The sequence below is a fragment of the Erythrolamprus reginae genome, chromosome 2 (genome assembly GCF_031021105.1).
Source record: "Erythrolamprus reginae isolate rEryReg1 chromosome 2, rEryReg1.hap1, whole genome shotgun sequence".
NCBI lineage: Eukaryota > Metazoa > Chordata > Lepidosauria > Squamata > Dipsadidae > Erythrolamprus > Erythrolamprus reginae.
Window position 1 is genome coordinate 25,500,752 of NC_091951.1, and position 22,431 is coordinate 25,523,182.

The 22,431-nt window shown below is 45.1% G+C and overlaps 1 protein-coding gene across 1 annotated transcript in view; it reads left to right on the forward strand.

Moving 5' to 3' along the window:
- Window positions 1-22,431, forward strand: part of LOC139160059 (zinc finger protein 850-like) — a 75,172-nt gene that overhangs the window by 26,647 nt on the left and 26,094 nt on the right. The window contains exon 3 of the mRNA XM_070737587.1: window positions 11,291-11,878. Within this exon, the coding sequence (XP_070593688.1) occupies window positions 11,291-11,878 (588 nt within the window). The remainder of the gene's footprint in view (window positions 1-11,290; window positions 11,879-22,431) is intronic.

The following is a 22,431-nucleotide window of genomic DNA, read 5'->3' on the forward strand; positions in this document are numbered from 1 at the left end:
CAGTTACTGTGGATTTATCTACCACATCTGCTGGAAGTTTGTTCCAAGGATCTACTACTCTTTCAGTAAAATAATATTTTCTCATGTTTCTTTTGATCTTTCCCCCAACTAACTTCAGATTGTGTCCCCTTGTTCTTGTGTTCACTTTCCTATTAAAAACACTTCCCTCCTGGACCTTATTTAACCCTTTAATATATTTAAATGTTTCGATCATGTCCCCCCTTTTCCTTCTGTCCTCCAGACTATACAGATTGAGTTCATTAAGTCTTTCCTGATATGTTTTATGCTTAAGACCTTCCACCATTCTTGTAGCCCGTCTTTGGACCCGTTCAATTTTGTCAATATCTTTTTGTAGGTGAGGTCTCCAGAACTGAACACAGTATTCCAAATGTGGTCTCACTAGCATTCTATATAGTGGGATCATAATCTCCCTCTTCCTGCTTGTTATACCTCTAGCTATGCAGCCAAGCATCCTACTTGCTTTCCCTACCGCCTGACTGCACTGTTCACCCATTTTGAGACTGTCAGAAATCACTACCCCTAAATCCTTTTCTTTTGAAGTATTTGCCAACACTGAACTGCCAATACAATACTCAGATTGAGGATTCCTTTTCCCCAAGTGCATTATTTTACATTTGGAAACATTAAACTGCAGTTTCCATTGCTTAGACCATTTATCTAGTAAAGCTAAATCATTTACCATATTACAGACGCCTCCAGGAATATCAACCCTATTGCACACTTTAGAGTCATCGGCAAATAGGCAAACCTTCCCTACCAAACCTTCCCCTATGTCACTCACAAATATATTAAAAAGAATAGGAACCAGAACAGATCCTTGTGGCACACTGCTTGTAACCTGACTCTGCTCAGAATACTCGCCATTAACAATAACTCTCTGATGTCTACGCTTCAGCCAGCTGCAAATCCATTGAACTATCCAGGGATTAAGTCCAATCTTCACTAATTTATCTATCAGCTCTTTATGTGGAACCGTATCAAAGGCTTTGCTGAAGTCCAGGTAGGCAATATCCACGGCACCACCTTCATCCAACACCTTTGTGACATAGTCAAAGAAATCAATGAGATTAGTCTGACATGATTTGCCTTCAGTAAAGCCATGCTGATTTGGGTCTAATAAGTTATTGTTTTTTAGGTGCTGATTTATCCTCTTTTTGAGTAGAGTCTCCATCATTTTAACTACAACTGATGTCAAGCTAACTGGCCTGTAGTTACCAGCTTCTTCTCTACTGCCCTTCTTGTGAATAGGCACAACACTGGCCATTCTCCAATCCTCAGGAACTTCTCCTGTTAACAAGGATTGGTTAAACAAATCAGTCAGGGGGGTAGCAAGGACAGATCTGAGTTCTTTAAGAACTCGGGTGGATGCCATCTGGACCCATTGCCTTATTTATCTTTAATCGTTCAAGTTCTTCTAAGACATCGGCTTCTAAGATCACTGGAGCTGAATCCGTACAGCTGGAAGCAATGCTATATCTCTCTATAGTATTATTTTGTAAGGTGTCTTTTGAGAAAACTGAACAGAAGTAGCTATTGAAATGGTCAGCGATCTCCTTATTCCCATTAATGCATGTATTATTCCCGGTACTAAGCTTCGTGATGCCGCAGTTTTTCTTCTTCTTATCATTAATATATCTGAAGAAGGTTTTATCCCCCTTCTTTACAGATTTGGCAATTTCTTCCTCTTTTGAGGCTTTAGCAGCATATATTATCTGTTTCGCCTCCTTCTGTCTCATTTTATAAACCTCCCTATCAGCTATACTTCCAGACTCTTTATACCTCCTATAGGCAGCCTTTTTTTCATTGACTATAGCCCTTACATCATTGCTAAACCATAGCGGTTTCTTCTTCCTTTTACCTTTAGTTATTTGTCTTACATACAGTCCAGTGGCTTTTAAGATGGCCTTTTTTAATACAGTCCACTGGATGCTCGCTCCTGCCATTTTATCCCTCCCCTTTAATTCATTATCTAAATATTCTCCCATTGCATTAAAATTTGTTTTTCTGAAATCCAATACTTTGGTTGCATTATAGGATTGCTCACAATGAGTTTTTACATCAAACCACAAACATAGATGGTCACTGCAACCTAAATTTTCTCCCACCTTGACATCTGAAACCCAATTCCCATTCGTAAAAACTAAATCTAGAATATTCTCCCCTCTAGTTGGTGTCTTAACCAGCTGTGCCAGAGCTGCTCCTGTAAAGGCCTCTACTATATTCTTACTTTTGCATGTAAGGGCACTGGGGATATTCCAGACAACATCAGGCATGTTGAAATCACCCATAACCACAATATCTCCCTTTACTGCCATTTGGGTAATTTCATCCACCATCTTGTTGTCATATTCCTCGGATTGCCCTGGAGGCCTATAGATCACCCCAATTCTAATGACAGAACCTTCTTTATTTTGCATGCAAATCCAGAGAGTCTCTAGATCTTGACACGTATTTTGAATTAGTGTTGTTTTTAGACTTTCTTTAATATAAATGGCTACTCCACCTCCCCTTCTCTCTATTCTATCCTTCCTATACAGTGTATATCCTGGTATGGATATTTCCCATTCATTAGAATCCTTAAACCATGTCTCAGTTATGGCAACCAGGTCCAAATTGTCTCTAGATATTATGGCCATTAATTCACAGAGCTTGTTGCTCAAGCTTCGAGCATTTGTGCACATTACCCGAAGAACATTATTTTCGTTATTAGTTTGCCCCTTATCATCAACAACTACATCTATATTATTTGCAGCTCCCTTTTCATAAGCTTCCAAAAACTGCTTTATCCTCATTGGTCGGGGACAGAAATCACCCACATCAGTTACATCTCTGTCCCCTTTACCTAGTTTAAATGCCTGTCCAAAAAAGTTCTGAATTCCTCACCGAGCACCTGGGTACCTCTGTATGATGGATGCAAACCATCCCTCTTAAACAACTCCCTATTAGACCACCTACTGACATCATGACTTACATAGCCAAAACCTTCAGCTTTACACCACTGCCTTAACCACACATTAAACTCTCTGATACACGTTGTTTTATCCTCTTGGCAACAAACCGGTAACACCTCTGAGAAAGTCACTGAATCAGTTATTTTACCCAGCTCCACACTTAGACATTGAAAATCTCTTTTTACTACATTAACATTTCTCTGGGACAAATAATTTGTGCCAAGATGCACCACCACATCAACGTTATTACCTTTACTCACAGTCTTAACAATGTTTGTAATCCGCCTCCTGTCCCTGCTGGCAGTGGCCCCTGGGAGACACCTCAGCACCTTAACCACATCCTTGCTCTGTCCCAAATCAACACCTCTAACGGTCGAATCACCCACAAGAAAATGTGTCCTCTTTTTATTTCTACTAACTGTACTTGATGGTTTGGTGACATTTACGACAACTTCCCCTTTGAACATCCCCTCATTCTCTGCCTGAGGGACCTTGCTAATATCTCCAACATCCTTACTATTTAAATCCGCAAGAACACTATAGGAATTCGATACAGAGAGACCAAAATTGCTATGTTTTTGCTCAACTGCACGCAATCTTCCTGAACCGACAGTTGTCCACACAGCCCTCCTCCTCGGGGGGCGCTGTGGAAGTGGAGGCTGGACACATGGCTGCATTACAGCACGTGGCTGGGACAATCTTTCCACTTCTGACTGCAAGCTACAAACTAAGGACTGCAGTCTAGAGATCTCGCCATCTAACCTAGATGTCCTTATGCAAAGAGGGCAGTACCCCAAGTTCCAGAAGGTACTACGGAAGACAACAGCCAAACAAATGTTACACTGCACCAAGCCAGTCATCTTAACAATGTATTGAAATACAAGTACTTAGCAGGAAAATCAGTTAAAGCCCCCACATCTCTTAACTTAGCTCAAAGGTTTTCTCATTAACCATTTTGTGACATTTTGTCAAGCTTGGAAGACACAGATTCTCTCTGTGTGTGTATGTTTAGGTGGGTGTATCTGTTTTTCTATCAATGCATATACAGTGGTACCTCGAGATACGAGTTTAATTCGTTCCGGACCTGGGCTCTTAAGTCGAGCAGCTCTTATCTCGAACGACTTTTCCCCATAGGAATTAATGTAAATAATTTTAATTGGTTCCAGCCCTCAAAAAACTCACAAAGTTAGTCTAAATTATGCAGAAAGACATGTTTTTAATGAAGAAATGTACATGTACATATAAATGAATAATGAAGTTTCTTTCACTTAACTTGTAAACTTTCTTAAACTTTTAAATTTACATATGTTCAACTTCTCTGCCACCCAATCCTGTAGGACAGAGGTCCCCAACCCTTTTTGCACCAGGGACCGGCTTTAAGCGATCAAGAGAGGAATGGGTGAATGAATGGACGGAGGGTGGGAAGGAAGGAAGGAAAGAGGGAAGAGGGAAGGGACAGGAACAGAGGAAGGAAGGAAGGAAACTTATGAAAGGGGAGAGTAAGAGAGGAATGAGTGAAGGGAGGGAGGGAGGGAAGGAGGTGGGAAGGAGAAAGAAAAGAAGAAATAGAGGAAGGGAAGGTAAAAGAGAGAAAGAAAAAGAGCAAGAAAGAAAGCTGCAAGCACCCCCACGAGCCCCCCAGGCCGGCTGCAACCTTTTAAAACACGCGCGCCGCTTCGCAGCTGTCTCCTGAAGCCGAACGCGGAAGTTAGCGTTTGGCTTCAGGAGACAGCTCCTTGGCGCTTGTATCTCGAATTTGGGCTTGTAAGTAGAACAAAAATATCTCTCCCCTCCCAGCTCTTATCTCGAGTTGCTCTTAAGTAGAGCAGCTCTTATGTCGGGGTTCCACTGTACTGAATTTCCCCCAAAATAAGACATATCCTGAAAATAAGCCCAACAGGGCTTTTCAGGACATACTTTGAAATAAGCCCTGCCCCCAAATACCCCCCCTCCCCTTTTCTGGGGAAAGGAGGGGACATGTCGAGAGCTGTTCTTTCTCCGGTGGGCACTCTTGACCAGGAGAACGATAGCAAGCGAGGGGCAGGTGCACACACACACACACTATGGGACTAGATAAGCTCATCTGGACTCTGCCTAAGTCAGTTTGAAAGGTGCTTCCGCCTATGAAGAACAAGGAGCATGTTTCAAAATGCTGCCAAAGGCAGCCAAGAGCAGCTGAGCCAGTCCAGCAACTAAGGGAGGCAGCGGCAAGAGGCAAAGGCAAAAGGGATGGTGACAGGCAGTGTTCCCTCTAATTTTTTTTCGGGGTGGGCGGAAAAGTATAGTGTCTGAGCGGCAGTCCCTTCGGGACTGGGTGGCATATAAGAATAAACAAACAAACAAACAAATAAAGTATGGGTGTGCGCTATCACACATGAGCGAGTTCTTGCATCCATAATTCTATATTTTCAATAGTTTATTTTCAAATACACAGTAATCATTCAACACTCCAAACTACCTAAGATTAGCCTCTCACAACAGCCATTGCAAATTATAAATCTTTCCTTCTAGAAATACCAAGATGTATTTGAGAACTTTAGGTTTAGTCTGTCAGTCTCAGATTAAAAACATTATCAATATCCAATGTATTCATAAATGTATTTAATAAGTCAAAAAAGTCTGGCTCTCATTCTCTCTCCCCTCCTTTTTCTCTCTCTCTCGTTCACCACGCCGGCAACAGAGAGAAAAAGAGAGAGAGAGAGATGGAGAGAGAGTGGAGGGCGCCGTTGTCTTCGCCTACGCCCGGCTCTCCAGCTAAGAGGCAGCAGCCATGCACCCCCTCACCCTCCCAGGCGTCCCGGGCGCCCGGCCACGCGGCGCAGCTGCCTCCTGGTAGCCCGGCCGACTTTTACCTGCTGCCGGAGCCGTTTTGTCTTTATGGCGCAAAGCCACACAGTCCCGGACTCCCGGATCGCTCGCTTCTCCAGCCAGCAAGCCGGCTGCCCGGGAAAGCATCGCGCTTTTTCAATGCACGGCGCTTTCCTGGGCAGATGGGTTTGCTGACCGGAGAAGGCAGCGATTTGGGAGTCCGGGACTGTGTGGCTTTGCGACATGAAAACAAAACGGCTCCGGCAGCAGGTAAAAGTCGGCCGGGCTACCGGGAGGTGGAGGCGGCGCGTGGCCGGGCGCCATGGACGCCTGGGAGGGCGATGGGGTGGATGGCTGCTGTCACCGCCGGGCCGGGCTCGCGGCACACCTGACACGAGGGCCCCTGCGGAGAAGTAAGAGGCCCGCTCGTCGTCCCCCCCATGGAGGCTTAGAGTCCTAGCGGCGGGCCGTGCCACCAGTCCTCTTCATTGGCAACACCCCCCATGGAGGCTTAGAGGCCTAGCGGCAGGACGGCCGCCAGCCCTCTTCGTTGGCAAACCCCCACACACAGAGGCTTAGAGGCCTAGCGGCAGGACAGCCGCCAGTCCTCTTCGTCGGCAAACACCCCCCCCCCATGGAGGATTACTTTACCTTACCCAGCCGGCAGCTAAACAACTGTTTGGCTGCCGAGGGGCGTGGCCAGGCCGGGGAGGAGAAAATCCGGAATTTAAGGGGCGGGGAAGAAAGTGGGCCTACAATTGGCTGGCCCCTTTCTTTCCCGCCTTTCCTTAAGGAACTGTTGCTGTCCTATGTTGTAGAGCAGCAGCAGTTCTCATTTCAAATTTCAGCGCGGAGGTCGGTCCTCCGTGCTAAATTTGAAATTCCCCGGGCTCAGAGGTAAAAACCTCTGCGCTATAGCACACTGCGCAGCTTAGAGGGAACTATGGTGACAGGAACGTCTGCTTCTCAGGCTCTCTGCTCACCTGGGATCTGCCTACATCAGTTTGCAACACCTCCTGCTCACTCGCTGGCTTGGGCCTCTTCATCCTCCACCTCCCTCCCTTCAGACGGGATGCAGGCAATGGCGGAACACTTGAATGCCCTGCAAGACATGGATCCTCCTCCGCCTCCGGCTCTTGAGCAAAACTGGAGGAGAAGACATTCTCGCAGGCTGCATAAGAAAGCCTCCGGAACCGCCTTCTACCGCACGAATCCCAGCGGCCAATAAGGTTCCCACAGAGTTGGCATTCTCCGGGTCCCGTCGACCAAATAATGTCGTTTGGCGGGCCCCAGGGGAAGAGCCTTCTCTGTGGCGGCCCTGACCCTCTGGAATCAACTCCCCCCAGAAATTAGAACGGCCCCCACCCTCCTTGTCTTGCGCAAATTACTCAAGACCCACCTTTATCGCCAAGCATGGGGGAGTTAAGATATTCTTTCCCCCTAGGCCATTACAAGTTATGCATGGTATGTTTGTGTGTATGTTTGGTTTTACTATAAGGGTTTTTAGTTGTTTTATTAATTGGATTGTTACATGCTGTTTTTTTAATCATTGTTGTTAGCCGCCCCGAGTCTGCGGAGAGGGGCGGCATACAAATCCAATAAATAATAATAATTTTAAAAAGCCGAGCTGACAGCCAAACCTCTAGCTGGGCTGAACTGCGCTTCCTTGTCTTTTCCAAACATGCTGAACGTAAGAAATCTTTCCCTCTTCAAAACTCGGGCAGAAATGGGTGTTCGTGAGATTCCTGGATCAAAAGGGGAAAGATTTCTTACGTTCAGCCCAAAGGTTCCTTCTGGTGCTTTGTCTTAGGTGGACTCTTCCCCGCTCCTTAATGCCAAGAGAGAGGGGGGCATGCAAGAGAGAAGGGACAAGGAACAAACAATGTCGTTTGGCGGGCCCCAGGGAAGAGCCTTCTCTGTGGCGGCCCCGGCCCTCTGGAATCAACTCCCCCCAGAGATTAGAACGGCCCCCACCCTCCTTGTCTTTCGCAAATTACTTAAGACCCACCTATATCGCCAGGCATGGGGGAACTAAGACATCCTCCCCCAGGCTTTTATATTTTATGTTTGGTATGTATGTGCTGTATGGTTTTAATTGCTGGGGTTTTATATATGTTTTTTAATATTGGATTTGTTTTACTGCTAAATTGTTTTATTATTGTTGTGAGCCGCCCCGAGTCTTCGGAGAGGGGCGGCATGCAAGTCCAATGAATAATAATAATAATAATAATAATAATAATAATAATAATAATAATTATTATTATTATTATTATTATTATTATTATTATTATTATTATTATTATTAACTGCATACCCAGCTACTTTTGCCACTGAGCTTGGCTAGAAATTTGGCTGTCAGCGCTTCCTCAGGCAGCCCTCAAAAGTTTCTTTCCCCTACCTCCAGAGGTGGGTCAGTGGACACAACACCAGGAACGTGATGGAGCTACACATCCAGGGGTGGGCTACTGCCCGAATGGGGGGAAACGCAGAGGGGTAGCAAAAATGGAGCTCCACCCCAGAGCACCCAATTTGCACTGAAGGATGTTGAAATAAAATGCAGGGCATCCTTACCGGTACTGGAGTCTAGCAGCTCTGTGTGTCTGTCGGCTGGTCTCTTTAGGGGGAAAAAATATACAGCTTGAAAATACAGAAACTCTTCTCGTGAGGGCAAGGAATTAACAACTTCTCGCAGTGAGAAGAGTTTCTTTGCCATGCAAGGTTTTTTTCTGTAAAGAGACCAGCTGAGAGACACACAGAGCTGCCAAACTCCAGTACCGTTAAGACCCCTGTCTCTCACCCCACCCCTGCGCTGCTCTGTTCTGCCCTCCCTGCCACCCCCAAATTGGGTCCCACCACAAGACGGGCCCTTGTCTTACTTTCGAGGAAGCACATTATCTACAATTATATAATCTATCCCCAGCACTTCAATATATATTTGATGATAGTCCTTTGCATTGCTAAGAATGCTTGATTGACCCAATTAACCCCTGCAGTTCTGTTCGGGGCGTATGTGACCCGAAGCCAAGTTTGAGTCCCTGTAAAAAATTTCCCCTGCATATCTGAAACTTGAAATTTCATGACTTTTCATCATTTCAGGGGTTCTCTCTATGAGAATTTTTTTTTTTGGGGGGGGGGGGGTTCTTTCTTGCTGAAAAACAAAAAGTCACACTTCTTCTGTTCCCAGGTCACCCTGACCCGGACCGAAAACTCTTCATTTGAAGTGCTTATGTTTGGTCAATTTGAAAACTTTTTTCACTTGCAAAGTAGTCTGAACATTTCTGCACACAATGATATGAAAATTGAAATGAAAAAAGTAATTCTTATTGGATTATTTTGCTGATAGAATGCATCCCCCCCCCGTTTTTGTGAAATATTTTTCAATTTATGGATAGTTTTGCTTGCAAAATGTGTTCAATTTTACTAAAGTTGGTGTGGGATTGGTAGTTTGCACATTTCTGAATATAAGAAAAATATAAATGAACTGAAAGAAATGCTTCTTATTGGTTGTTTACAATCATAAATAAGCACCCCCCCCTTGGCTGCTTGCAAACATTTTCACTTTATATTTACGTAGGCTTCAAATCCGAAATATTTTTAATATCTTATGCATTCATTTACTCATTTTAACATGGCTGATCATCATAACAATATTTGTGGGGGTGGGGAGGGATTTTTTTCTGGGAAAAAAAAAGTCACGTTTACTCTGTTTCAGGTCATATAGACCCGGACCAAAATGATTTTTTTAAGGTACTTGAATTTGGTTTTTTTGAAAACCTTTTTGACTGGAAAACTAGTTTGAACATTTATGAACATAATGATATGAAAGTTGAACTGAAAAAATTGAGGCTTATATTTTTATTTTGATCAAAAAGCCCCTCCGCCATGTCAATTTATTTTTTTTGTCAATTTATATTTTTTTAGGCTACAAATCTCTAAGGAATATTCCCCCAAAAGTTTTGATATACTAAATTGAACAATCCTAAACATAAGAAAAATAGAAATGAACTGAAAAAAATGATTCTTATTGGTTTATTTTTGCCACAAAAGGGCCACCCCACTCCCAGGCCTTGCTGTGTGCCATTATTTTCACTTTTTATATATATTTGGCTAGAAATATTTGGAATATGCTTTTGAAAAGCAAGCATATTGTGTAGCCAGACAACTAATCGTATGAAAGAAATCCATTTCACTAAAACCAAGTATGTAAGTTTGAAATTAACAGCATAATTTTTATATCAATTGAAATAGTCCGGGAGAGACTTTTATTTGCAAAATAAATGAATATGCATCAATTTTTCCAGTTCAAGTTTCATATCATTATGTTCAGAAATGTTCAAGCTACCAGTCCCACACCAATTTAGTAAAATATAATGCATTTTGCAGGCAAAATTATCAATAAACCTAAAAAAAATTCACAAAAACGGCGGGGGGAGGCACATTTATGTGCAAAATAAACCAATAAGGATTAATTTTTTTCAGTTCAATTTTCATTCCATTGTGTGCAGAAATGTTCAAACTTGTTTCCAGGTGAAAAAAGCTTTCAAAAAGACCAAATATAAGTACCTAAATGATCAATTTGCATTCCGGGTCAAATAGACCCGGGAACATAAGATATGGGTTTTTTTCCGAACTGAACAGCTGGGTTAATTAATTTGAATGGATATTTGAACATGGATCTCAGTTGTTTTCTATGAATCATAAATAATGTAAGCAATTAGTATTAGGGTATATTTGCTTCTTCATTGTAATATATACTTTTTCCCACACATCATCTCTATTTTATAAACAATTAAAGTTCTACTTTTCTTTGAATCTCAGAGACAAAGAGGATGGCAATAAGAACACTTGGGACAATTGTAAATAACAAGCAACATTGAAAAGGAAAGAAAATCAAGCAAAAAAAAAAATCAAAATATTTTCCATTTCTTTCAGAAAACCATACAATTCTCCTCTTCCAGCAGCTGTTAGAGAAGAGAGAGAAAAGCAGACAGGAATGCAGGCGTCTCCTTGGGAGGAAGAAAATGACTTGAATGAAAGCATCACTAAACAAGGCTCGAAAACAAGAGAAAACATTTAAATGTACTAACATTTAAATTCTGACACAATTTCAGTCATGAAACACCAGAGTATTCCTACAGGAGAGAAACCCTTTGAATGTCTTGACTGTGGGAAAAGTTTTAGTCAGAATTCCCGCCTGGTGCAACACCAGAGGATTCACACAGGAGGGAAACCCTTTGAATGTCCTGACTGTGGGAAAAGTTTTAGTCAGAATTCCCACCTGGTGCAACACCACAGGACTCACACAGGAGAGAAACCCTTTGAATGTCCTGACTGTGGGAAAAGTTTTAGTCAGAATTCCCACCTGGTGCAACACCAGAGGACTCACACAGGAGAGAAACCCTTTGAATGTCCTGATTGTGGGAAAAGTTTTAGTCATAATAGCAGCCTGCTGGAACACCACAGGACTCACACAGGAGAGAAACCCTTTGAATGTCTTGACTGTGGGAAAGGTTTTAGTCAGAATTCCCACCTGGTGCAACACCAGAGGACTCACACAGGAGAGAAACCCTTTGAATGTCTTGACTGTGGGAAAAGTTTTAGTCAGAATTCCTACCTGGTGCAACACCAGAGGACTCACACAGGAGAGAAACCCTTCGAATGTCCTGAGTGTGGGAAATGTTTCAGTCATAATTCCCACCTGGTGCAACACCAGAGGACTCACACAGGAGAGAAACCCTTTGAATGTCCTGACTGTGGGAAAAGTTTTAGTCAGAATTCCATCCTGATGACACACCAGAGGATTCACACAGGAGAGAAACCCTTTAAATGTCTTAACTGTGGAAAAAGTTTCAGTCAGATTTCCAGCCTGGTTACACACCACAGGACTCATACAGGAGAGAAACCCTTTGAATGCCCTGACTGTGGGAAATGTTTTAATAATAATTCCCATCTCGTGATACACCAGAGGACTCACACAGGAGAGCAACCCTTTGAATGTACTGACTGTGGGAAAGGTTTTAGTCATAGTTCCAGCCTGGTGAGACACCAAAGGACTCACACAGGAGAGAAACCCTTTGAATGTCCTGACTGTGGGAAAAGTTTTAGTCAGAATTCCCACCTGGTGAGACACCAAAGGACTCATACAGGAGATAAACCCTTCGAATGTCCTGATTGTGGTAAGGGTTTCAGTCGTAATTCCCATCTCGTGATACACCAGAGGACTCACACAGGGGAGAAACACTTTTAATGTCCTGATTGTTGAAAAGCTTTTAGTCATTATTCCAGCCTGGTGAAACACCAGAGGACTCATACAGGAGAGAATGAACCTCCTCGTTGTGGGAAAGGCTTCAGTCATAATTCACATGTCTTGATACAGCAGAGATGTTAAAAAAATTATGAAGGGATTAACAATTATCTCCTGGAAACTACTGGTGAAAAGAAAGTGGAAATGAAGTTGGCATATAAAGATTATACAGAATACATAATGAGGGGAAAAGAAGATGAAGAAAAAGAAAACCAGGGATGAAAAGGAAACAGAAAACAAAGAACAGACTGATAACAACATTGGAATTTATAGCGACAAGAAAAATGAAAAGAGAATTGAAAATAATAAACAGACTGATGATCACACTGGCATTTACAGTGATATGAAAAGAGCAAGAGGGGATAATTGAGTTCAGTGGAAGCAATGTAAAAATAAGAGGGGTAATAGGGAGAAGAAATTAGGAAAAGGTAAGTATAGATCAGTGTTTCCCAACCTTTTTTGAGCCTCGGCACATTATTCATATTTTCAAAATCCTGGGGAACACTGAACGGGGTGGTGGTGGTGCGGGGGGGCTAAAGAAAAGTTTGGACAAAAAAAATATCTCTTCCTCCATTTCACTCTATTTCTTCCTCCCTCTTTCTCTTCCTTCCTTCCCTTCTTTCTCTCTCTCCATCCCTCTTTCTTTCTTCCTCTCTTTTTTGCTCTCTTTCTCTCTCCCTCCTTCCCTCCCTCTATGTCTTTCTCCCTTTCTCTCTCTCTGCCTCTCTTGCTATCTCTCTTTCATTCTCTTTCTTTCTCTTTCTCTCTCTCTCTTTCTGTCTCTCTCTCTGTCTCTCTTGCTTTCTCTCTCTCTCTTTCTCTGTCTCTTGCTATCTCTTTCTCTCTCTGTCTCTCTTTCTCTCTCTTGCTATCTCTCTTTCTCTCTCTTTCTGTGTCTCTTGCTATCTCTCTTTCTCGCTCTCTATCTTTCTCTCTGTCTCTCTCTCCGTCTCTCTTGCTATCTCTTTCTCTCTCTCTCTCTTGCTATCTCTTTCTCTCTCTCTTGCTATCTCTTTCTTTCTTTTTCTCTCTCTTGCTATGTCTCTCTTTCTCTCTCTCTCGGGCGGGGGGGCGGGTGCGGGGGGGTTAAAGAAAAGTTTGGACAAAAAAATATCTCTTCCTCCATTTCACTCTATTTCTCCCTCCCTCTTTCCTCCCTCCCTCTTTCCTTTCTATCTCTCCCTCCCTCTTTCCTCCCTCCCTCTTTCCTTTCTATCTCTCCCTCCCTCTTTCCTTTCTATCTCTCCCTCCCTCCCTCTTTCCTTTTTATCTATTTTCTTTCTATCTCTCCCTCCCTCTTTCCTCCCTCCCTCTTTCCTTTCTATCTCTCCCTCCCTCTTTCCTTTCTATCCTTCTCTCCGTCCCTCAGCGGCGGCAAAGAAAAAGGAAGGCAGGCTGCAGAGGGCACCGAGGACAAGAGCGCTCGCTCCCTCGCCCTCTGACTTCCCTCCCTCGCTGCTGAAGGGATGAGCGCGGGCACGAGCACGCGCGCGGGCCCGCTGCAAGAAGTTTTTGTTTGTTTTTTTCCTTCCCCCGCCTCACGGGAGAGAGAGAGAGAGAAAGAAAGAGCGCAGCCAGGGAAAGCGGCCTCGAGCCGAGTGCGAACTGCAGGATGCGGCAAAGGACTCCTTGCCAACCAAAAAGGGGGTGGGGGTGGTGAAGGCAAAGCCTGGGAGGCGGGGAAGGGAAGAGCGGGAGACCCCCAGACAGAACGGCTGAGGGGAAGGAAAGACGGAAGGAGGGAGGGATTGAGAAGCAAAGCCAGGGAGGGCTGAGAGAAAAGGGGAGCAGCGCGCGCGCGAGAGGGGCGGGGCGGGCATTCCCGAAACGGACGGAGAAAGCCCTCTCTCGCAGAGAAAGCGCTCCCAGCCAGGGGGCTGCGAGAGAGGGCATTCTTCATCCGTTTCGGGAAAGCCCGCACCGGCACCGGCAGCGCCCCGCCCAGCTGGAGCTTCCCTAGGAGCTCCACGGCACACCGGTTGGGAAACGCTGGTATAGATTATGCAAACAATTTACATAAAAGGAAGGAACGAAATTTGAAAGGAAAGGAATTATTGGTATAGCAACAAGAGAAAGAAAAAGTTAAGAGAAGAAGTGGGGAAAGGGAAAATATATAAGTAATGGAATTTGGGACAGCTCAAAAGAGAATGGATGGTTGAGGAAATTAAGAGCAGTAAAACAAAATCAATTTGAGCATGCGAACAAACCTGGTAGAGTGGTTATCCTATAAATTGAGGAAAGAAAGGGGGGGAAAACCTGATCCAACAATTAACAGATAAGAATGAAATAACACATCAATTAGAAAAAAAGAAAAACATAGCACTAAAATATTATAAAGAATTATATAATATAGATATTATTAAAGAAGAAGATATATTAACTTACTTGGAGACATGTAAAATTAAATTTATAAGTAAAGAAGATAAAGAAATGTTGAATAAAGAAATAACTAAAGAAGAACTAGAAAAAAATAATTATGAAACTGAATAACAATAAAGCACCAGGTCCAGATGGGCTCCCAATTGAATTTTATAAAGCAACGTTCCACATAATGGGACAATTATTATTAGAAATTTACAACAATATGTTAAAAATGGTGAATGGCTGCCATCATGGCAAGAAGCCAATATAACATTGATACAGAAAGAAGAAACAGATGCAAACTATATTAAAAATTACAGACCAATATATCTACTAAACGTAGATTATAAAATATACAGTGATCCCTAGATTTTTGTGGGGGTTACGTTCCAATACCTCCCGCGAAAATCAATTTTCCGCGATGTAGCGGCGCAGAAGTAAAAACACCATCTGCGCATGTGCGCCACTTTTCCATGGCCGCGCAAGGGCTTGCAGGTGGAGGCGGGGAGCAACGAAAGTTCGGAGGCTGGCAATGGTTGTTTTTAATGTCGGCCACCCCCCCCCCAGCGCCTCCGGCCTCCTCGACGCTACCCCACGCCCGCCCAATTCGCCCCTCTCACCGGCTTTCTTGGGGCACGAGTCCTCCTGCAGCAGCGCTGGCGGCAACGGCTTCTCGGTTTTTAGAATGCCCGCCTCCTTCCTTCCTTCCTTCCCTCCCTCGTTCCCTCCTTCCTTCCCTCCCTCCTTCCCTCCCTCCCTCCTTCCTTCCTTCCCTCCTTCCTTCCCTCCTTCCTTCCCTCGCTCCTTCCCTCCCTCCTTCCCTCCCTCCTTCCTTCCCTCCCTCCTTCCCTCCTTCCTTCCCTCCCTCCTTCCTTCCCTCCCTCCTTCCTTCCCTCCCTCCTTCCCTCCTTCCTTCCCTCCTTCCTTCCTTCCCTCCCTCCTTCCTTCCCTCCTTCCCTCCCTCCTTTCTTAAAAAGCACTTAAATAATGACAGAATAAAAAAACCCAGCCCTCACCTGTGTTTGAATTTCATTCACTCAGTCATTCATTCATTCTTCTGTATGCCACTCAGTCCCAACACTTTTAACCCATAAATTACCATTTACCATCCCCTTAATTACCATTTCCCATTCCCATTACCTCTACCTGTACCTGTACACATTGAATAAGACACTTAAGTTATAAATGATAACAATACAGTGATCCCTCGAGTTTCGCGAGGGTTCCGTTCCAAGACCCCTCGCGAAACTCGATTTTTCGCGATATAGCGGTGCGGAAGTAAAAACACCATCTGCGCATGCGCACCCTTTTTTCATGGCCGCACATGCGCAGATGGTGGAGTTTGCGTGTGGGCGGCGGGGAAGACCCAGGGAAGGTTCCTTCGGCCGCCCAACAGCTGATCTGCTCCGCAGCGCGGCAGCAGCGAGGAGCGAAAGATGGGGTTTCCCCGTTGCCCAGGCAACGGGGAAACCCCATCTTCGGCTCCTCGCTTCTGCCGCGCTGTGGAGCAGATCAGCTGTTGGGCGGCCGAAGGAACCTTCCCTGGGTCTTCCCGCCGCCCAGGCAAAGGGGAAACCCCAAGATCGCTTGCCGCTTGCCCGTTCACCCGCCCGCCCGGCTGCTCGCTTGCCCATTCACCCGCCCGCCCGGCCGCTCCGCTTGCCCATTCACCCGCCCGCCCGGCCGCTCCGCTTGCCCGTTCACCCGCCCGCCCGGCCGCTCCGCTTGCCCGTTCACCCGCCCGCCCGGCTGCTCGCTTGCCACTCGAGAGCAAGAGGGGGAGAGATAGAGAAAGAGAGAGAAGAAAAGAAAGAGATGAGAGAGGGTGGGAGGAAGAGAGTGTGAGAGAGGAAGAAGCAAGATAGAGAAAGAGAGAGAGAAAGAAAGAGGAGAAAAGAAGGAAGAGAGTGACGTCACCGGGTGGAAAAATCGCGATATAGCGTTTCACGAAGATCGAGATCGCGAAACTCGAGGGATCACTGTATTTATTTACATTTGGGGGGGGGACGCTGCAGGTGATGGTGTGACAGACCTCTTGGTTTTCGTGACAAACATAGTTATGGGCAGTTGTTGGCGCAGTTTCTTTTTCTGGGCTAACATGGCTCTGTATGGTGCAAAGGTGTTGTCAAGGGAGGCCTTAAACTGTATAGAGCGAGTCATGTTGGGATCCCAAAGTTCCACCATGCGTTGTACATGTGCAGCAGCTCTGTTCAATTCTGCAATCCGCTCAAGCGTTAGGCCAACATCTTCTTCTTCCTTAGCTTGTTCAGCTTCCTCTTCCTCCTCTTCTTCACTCGCTGACCTGGTCAGCTCCTCCAGATCTTTGTCTGTCAGCGGTAGGCCATGCTCATCAAGCAAACCATTGACTTCATCTGGTGTCATGTCAACGAAGCCTTCTCCACCCAGTGCCTGTGCCAGCTTCACAGAGTTCTGGACTGCAGCATCTTGAATTTCTTCGGGAGCAAATCCCTTGTAATCATGCACCACTGCTGGCCACAATTTCTTCCAGCAGGCATTCATTGTCTGTGACTTCATATCCATTAAGGCATTCTGAATGTTCTTCAGACACGATGCAATCGTGTACTGACGCCAGTAGGCCTTCAATCTGAAGTTTTCATCAGCATCCATTGCTTCCACGATGCTTCGAAGGGAATTGCACGTGTACAGTGCCTTAAATGCGCGGATAACACCTTGATCCATCGGCTGGATAAGCGATGTGGTGTTTGGTGGCAAGAATTCGACTTGCACCACAGCATGTTCATGTGCCAGGTCATCATGGCCTCCAGCATTGTCCATTAGGAGAAGCACTTTGAAATTGAGTCCTTTGCCAGCCAAATAATCCTTCACCTGTGGGATGAAGCACTGATGAAACCAGTCCCACGTGAGGGGTTTTGTAATCCATGCTTTAGGATTATGCATCCAGTACACTGGCAATGCATTCTTATTTCTGTTCTTGAGGGCTCTTGGATTTCGTGACTTATAAATTAGCCCTGGCTTCATCAAAAAGCCTGCTGCATTCCCACACATGATCAAAGTCACCCGATCTTTCATGGCCTTAAAGCCAGGGGCTTTGGCTTCATCTTGCATCAAGAAAGTCCGTGAAGGCATCCTCTTCCAGAACAGGCCTGTTTCGTCCATGTTGAACACCTGTTCTGGAAGGTAGCCCCCTTCTTCAATTAGGTCTTTAAACGTGCCCTGGACGTACTTTTCGGCTGCACCTGTATCTGCTGAGGCAGCTTCTCCATGCAATGACACACTCTTCAGGCCATAGCGCCGTTGAAATTTCTCGAACCACCCTTTGCTTGCTGTGAATGTGTATGGGGCTGAAGAAGCAGAAGATATTGATGGCTGGGGGTCTTCAGAGTCATCAGCACCTTCACCAGCACCTGCATCTGCAGAGAATGACAGGAAAGGGAGAGAGAAGTGACTTGAATGAAAGCATACAGTACTGTATGGTAAATGCCCGCCTCCTTCCTTCCCTCCCTCCTTCCTTCCCTCACTCCTTCCCTCCTTCCTTCCCTCCTTCCCTCCTTCCTTCTCTCCCTCCTTCCCTCCTTCCTTCCCTCCCTCCTTCCCTCCCTCCTTCCTTTCTTAAAAAGCAGTTAAATAATGACAGAATAAAAAAACCCAGCCCTCACCTGCGTTTCCCTCATCTGCATCGCCTCCTTCTGTGTTTGCAAGACGGTTGTACAGTTGCTGTTCCTTTGTCCGTATGGTGCTGGTATCCAAAGCAATGCTCTTTTTGCGGCAGTCTTGTACCCACACGGACAAAGCAGCTTCCATCTTCATAAGGCGTTTGTTTCTAGGCGTCACCATTCTTTTTGCAGCCTTGTTGAATGTCATCAGAGAAGTTTGCCTTATCTTCTTTTCGTCTTTCCGAATGTATCGCACACTCGATTCGTTGATTCCATAATGCCGACCAACATCTACATAAGAGCGTCCCTCTTTCAGCATGTCCAAAAGTTCAATTTTCTCCTTAATTGTCAGCATCTTCCTGCTCTTTTTAGCGTCGCCACCTCCGCTCCGCGTGCAACGTTTAGGAGTCATCTTCCAACAAGTCTTAACAAGTTCCAATAGTTCCAAACCACGCGGGGCAAACATAACTGATTGGCCGAGATTTCAGTCCATCAGCAGTCGGGCAAAATTTTTCCTTTTTTTTTGCGATGGCAAAGCTGATTGGCCGAAATTTCGGCCAATCAGCAATGGCAGACGTTAGTTTGGTGATGAAGTATGACGTCATCGGGCGGGAAAAACCGTGGTGTAGAAAAAAAACCCGCGGACTATTTTTAAATTATTATTTTTTGAAAAACCGTGGTATAGCGTTTCACGAAAATCGAGACCGCAAAAATCGAGGGATCACTGTAATAACATATGAATATCTCTTAAATACTAAGGGAGGTATAAAAACTAGGGAAAGACTTAAGAATGAAGGTATAGAAATAGATTGGTTGCCACACTACCAAATACAAAGTAGATATAAAAAAGATCTAGTAGAATTCGGAATATGTAAAAAACCAATAAAATTCTAACAGGCCCAGATAAAAAATTCATTACTAAAATGTATAACTATCTATTAAATTACGAAAATATAGAAGAAATAGTCAAACAAAATATGATAGCGTGGATGACTAATTTTGGCTATACTATCCAATTGGAAGACTGGGAAAAATTATGGAAAATAAATTATAAAATGACTCTATCTATACCCTATAAAGGAAATTTATATAAAATGTTTTTCCGATGGCACTACGCTCCAGCATGTTTAGCTAAAATAAATGCGAATATAAGTAACAAATGCTGGAAGTGCAAAAAAGGTGCAGGAACATATTATCATATTTGGTGGCTATGTTCGGAAGCAAGAACATTTTGGATCAAAATTCAGACCTGGCTAGAAGAAATATTGGATTACAAATTAGAGACGAAACCAGAAATGTATTTATTAGGAATAATTAGAGGCCAACACAGTAAAGAAAATTATTATTTAATAAATCATATACAGTAATACCTCATCTTACGCACCTAATTGGTTCCCAGGAAAGGTTTATAAGACGAAAAGTTTGTAAGACGAAACATTGTTTCCCATAGGAAACAATGTAAAATCAAATAATCCGTGCAACAAAAAAACCCCCGCAAAAAACGCCGCCGCCCAGCTGTCACCTTTTGAAACAGCCGGGGGGCTTCTCAGCGTCCTCCTGAACCCGAATGCCAAACCCGAACTGGGTTCGGCGTTCGGGAGGCCGCCGAGAAGCCCCCTGGCTGTTTTAAAAGGTGACAGCTGAGCGGTGGGGCTTCTCGGCGGCCTCCCGAACGCCGAACCCACCATCTGTAGACCACACAAGCAATCAGAGAAGTATGCTGCCTCCCCGGAGCCAAAATCATAGACATAGCAGAGAAAGCAACCGAAATAATAAAACCCACAGACTATTACCTCCTACTATTTTTATTTATTTATTTATTTATTTATGCATGCATGCATGCATGTATTTATTATTGATTGATTGATTAGATTTGTATGCCGCCCCTCTCCGCAGACTCCACGTAGGAAGAAACGACACCAAAAATGATTTGAAAACATTAATGAGGGACTATGACCAGCTAGCCAAGAAAGTCAAAGACAGGTGCACAAGTAGTTTTTTTGTCTATATTACCAACAAGAGGACAACATCCAGCAAGAGAACAAAGAATTCTACAAGTGAACCACTGGTTAAAGGGTTGGTGTCACCAAAAAACTTCGGATTGATTGATTGATTGATTGGACTTTCATGCCACTCCTCTCTGAGACTTGGGACGGCTTACAACATATAATAAAACAATGTACAGTAGTACCTCGTGATACGAACCCCTCGTCTTATGAACATTTCAAGACACGAACCTGGGGTTCGGAATTTTTTTGCATCTTCTTACGAACTTTTTTCACCTTATGAACCTGCCGCTGAACACCGAACCCGGAAGTTAGGCAAACATTCGGGTTCGGGAGAACACTGAGAAGCGCCGCTGCCCATCTGTCACCTTCTGAAACAGCTGGGGGGCTTCTCGGCATTCTCCTGAACGCCGAACCCAGAAGTTCGGCAAAAGTTTGGGTTCAGCGTTTGGGTTCAGGTGAACGCCGAGAAGCGCCGCTGCCCGGCTGTCACCTTTGCAGAAGAGCCGTGGAGCTGTCGGCCGGTCAGGAGGCTGAAACGGAGGTAGGGAATCTCAATAGGGAATTCCAGGGGTGGAGCTTTGACGTCACGGAGACGTCCTTCCTGGAGTCCACGTTTCTCCGTGACGTCAAAGCTCAACCCCTGGAATTCCCTATTGGGATTCCCCACCTCCGTTTCAGCCTCCTGACCGGTTGACAGCTCCACGGCTCTTCTGTGAAGGTGACAGCCGGGTGGTGGTACTTCTCGGCGTTCTCCCGAACCCGAACCCGAACTTTTGCCGAACTTCCGGGTTCGGCCTTCATGAGAACACCGAGAAGTCCCCCGGCTGTTTCGGAAGGTAACAGCTGGGTGGCAACGCTTCTTGGCGGCCTCCTGAACCCGAACCCGAACTTTTGCCAAACTTCCAGGTTCAGTGTTTGGGAGAACGCCGAGAAGCGCCCAGCTGTTTCAGAAGGGGAAAGCCGGGCGGCGTTGCCCAGCGGAGCGCCGTTTTTGCAATATTTTTTTTCTGGCTTGCACGCATTAATCGGTTTTACATTGTTTCCTATGGGAAACATTGTTTCGTCTTACGAACTTTTCACCAATTAAGTTCGTAAGACGAGGTATCACTGTATAACATTTTAGATCCCATTAATTAAATATAAAATCTAAAAACCCAGGCCATAAAAAGCATTCATTCCTATTTAATCAACTTTCTGTCAGCATATTCATTGGCCAGAGGCCAGGAATCTAATAGCCCCAAGCCTGGTGGCATAAATGAATCTTAAGACCCTTGTGAAAGGCAAGGAGGGTGAGGGCAGTATGAATTTGCAGGGGGATTTGATTCCAGAGGCCAGGCCCCGGGGAAGAGAAGGCTCTTCCCCTAGGACCTGTCAACCAACATTGTCTAGTTGACGGGACCTGGAGAAAGCTAACTCTGTGGGAACTGACCTGTCGCTGGGATTCATGCAGAAGGCTGTCCAATAGGTATTTTGGCCCTATGCCATGTAGGGCTTTATAGGTCATAATCAACACTTTGAATTGCATCCAGAAACCAATTGGCAGCCAATACAGTCCATGGAGTGTTGGAGAGATATGTACATGTCTGGGGAAGCCCATGACTGCTCGTGCGGCTGCATTCTGCACAATTTGCAGTTTCCAAACATTCTTCAGAGGTAGCCTCATGTAGAGAGCATTGCAGTAGTCAAACCTCCAGGTGATGAGGGCATGAATGACTGTGAGTAAAGACTCCCTGTCCAAATAGGGCCGCAACTGGTGCACCTGGTGAACCTGGGCAAACGCCCCCTCGCCACAGCCGAAAGATGATGTTCTAAAGTCAGCTGTGGATCAAAGAGGACGCCCAAGTAGTGAACCCTCTCTGAGGGGGGTCAGAATTCCCCCCTCTAGGGTGGTGGACAGACTGATGAAAGTGGGAGGCAGAACCCACAGCCACTCCATCTTGTCAAGGTTCAGCTTGAGTCTTAGTGCCCATCCAGACCCTAACAGCCTCCAGACACCGACACATCACTAACCCTCACCATAGCCAATAAACGATGTTCTAAAATCAGCTGTGGATCGAGGAGGACGCCCAAGTAGTGAACCCTCTCTGAGGGGGGTCAGAATTGCCCCCTCTAAGGTGGTGGACGGACAGGTAGACGTGACCTTGGGAGGCAGAACCCACAGCCACTCTGTATTGTCAGGGTTCAACTTGAGTCTGTTAGCACCCATCCAGACCCTAAAAGCCTCTGGATACTGGCACATCACTTTCACTGCTTCACTGAGTGGCCATGGGGTGGAGATGTATAGCTGAGGTCCCTTCCAACTTGTTGTTGTTGTTACTATTACTATTACCAGGGGTGGGCAG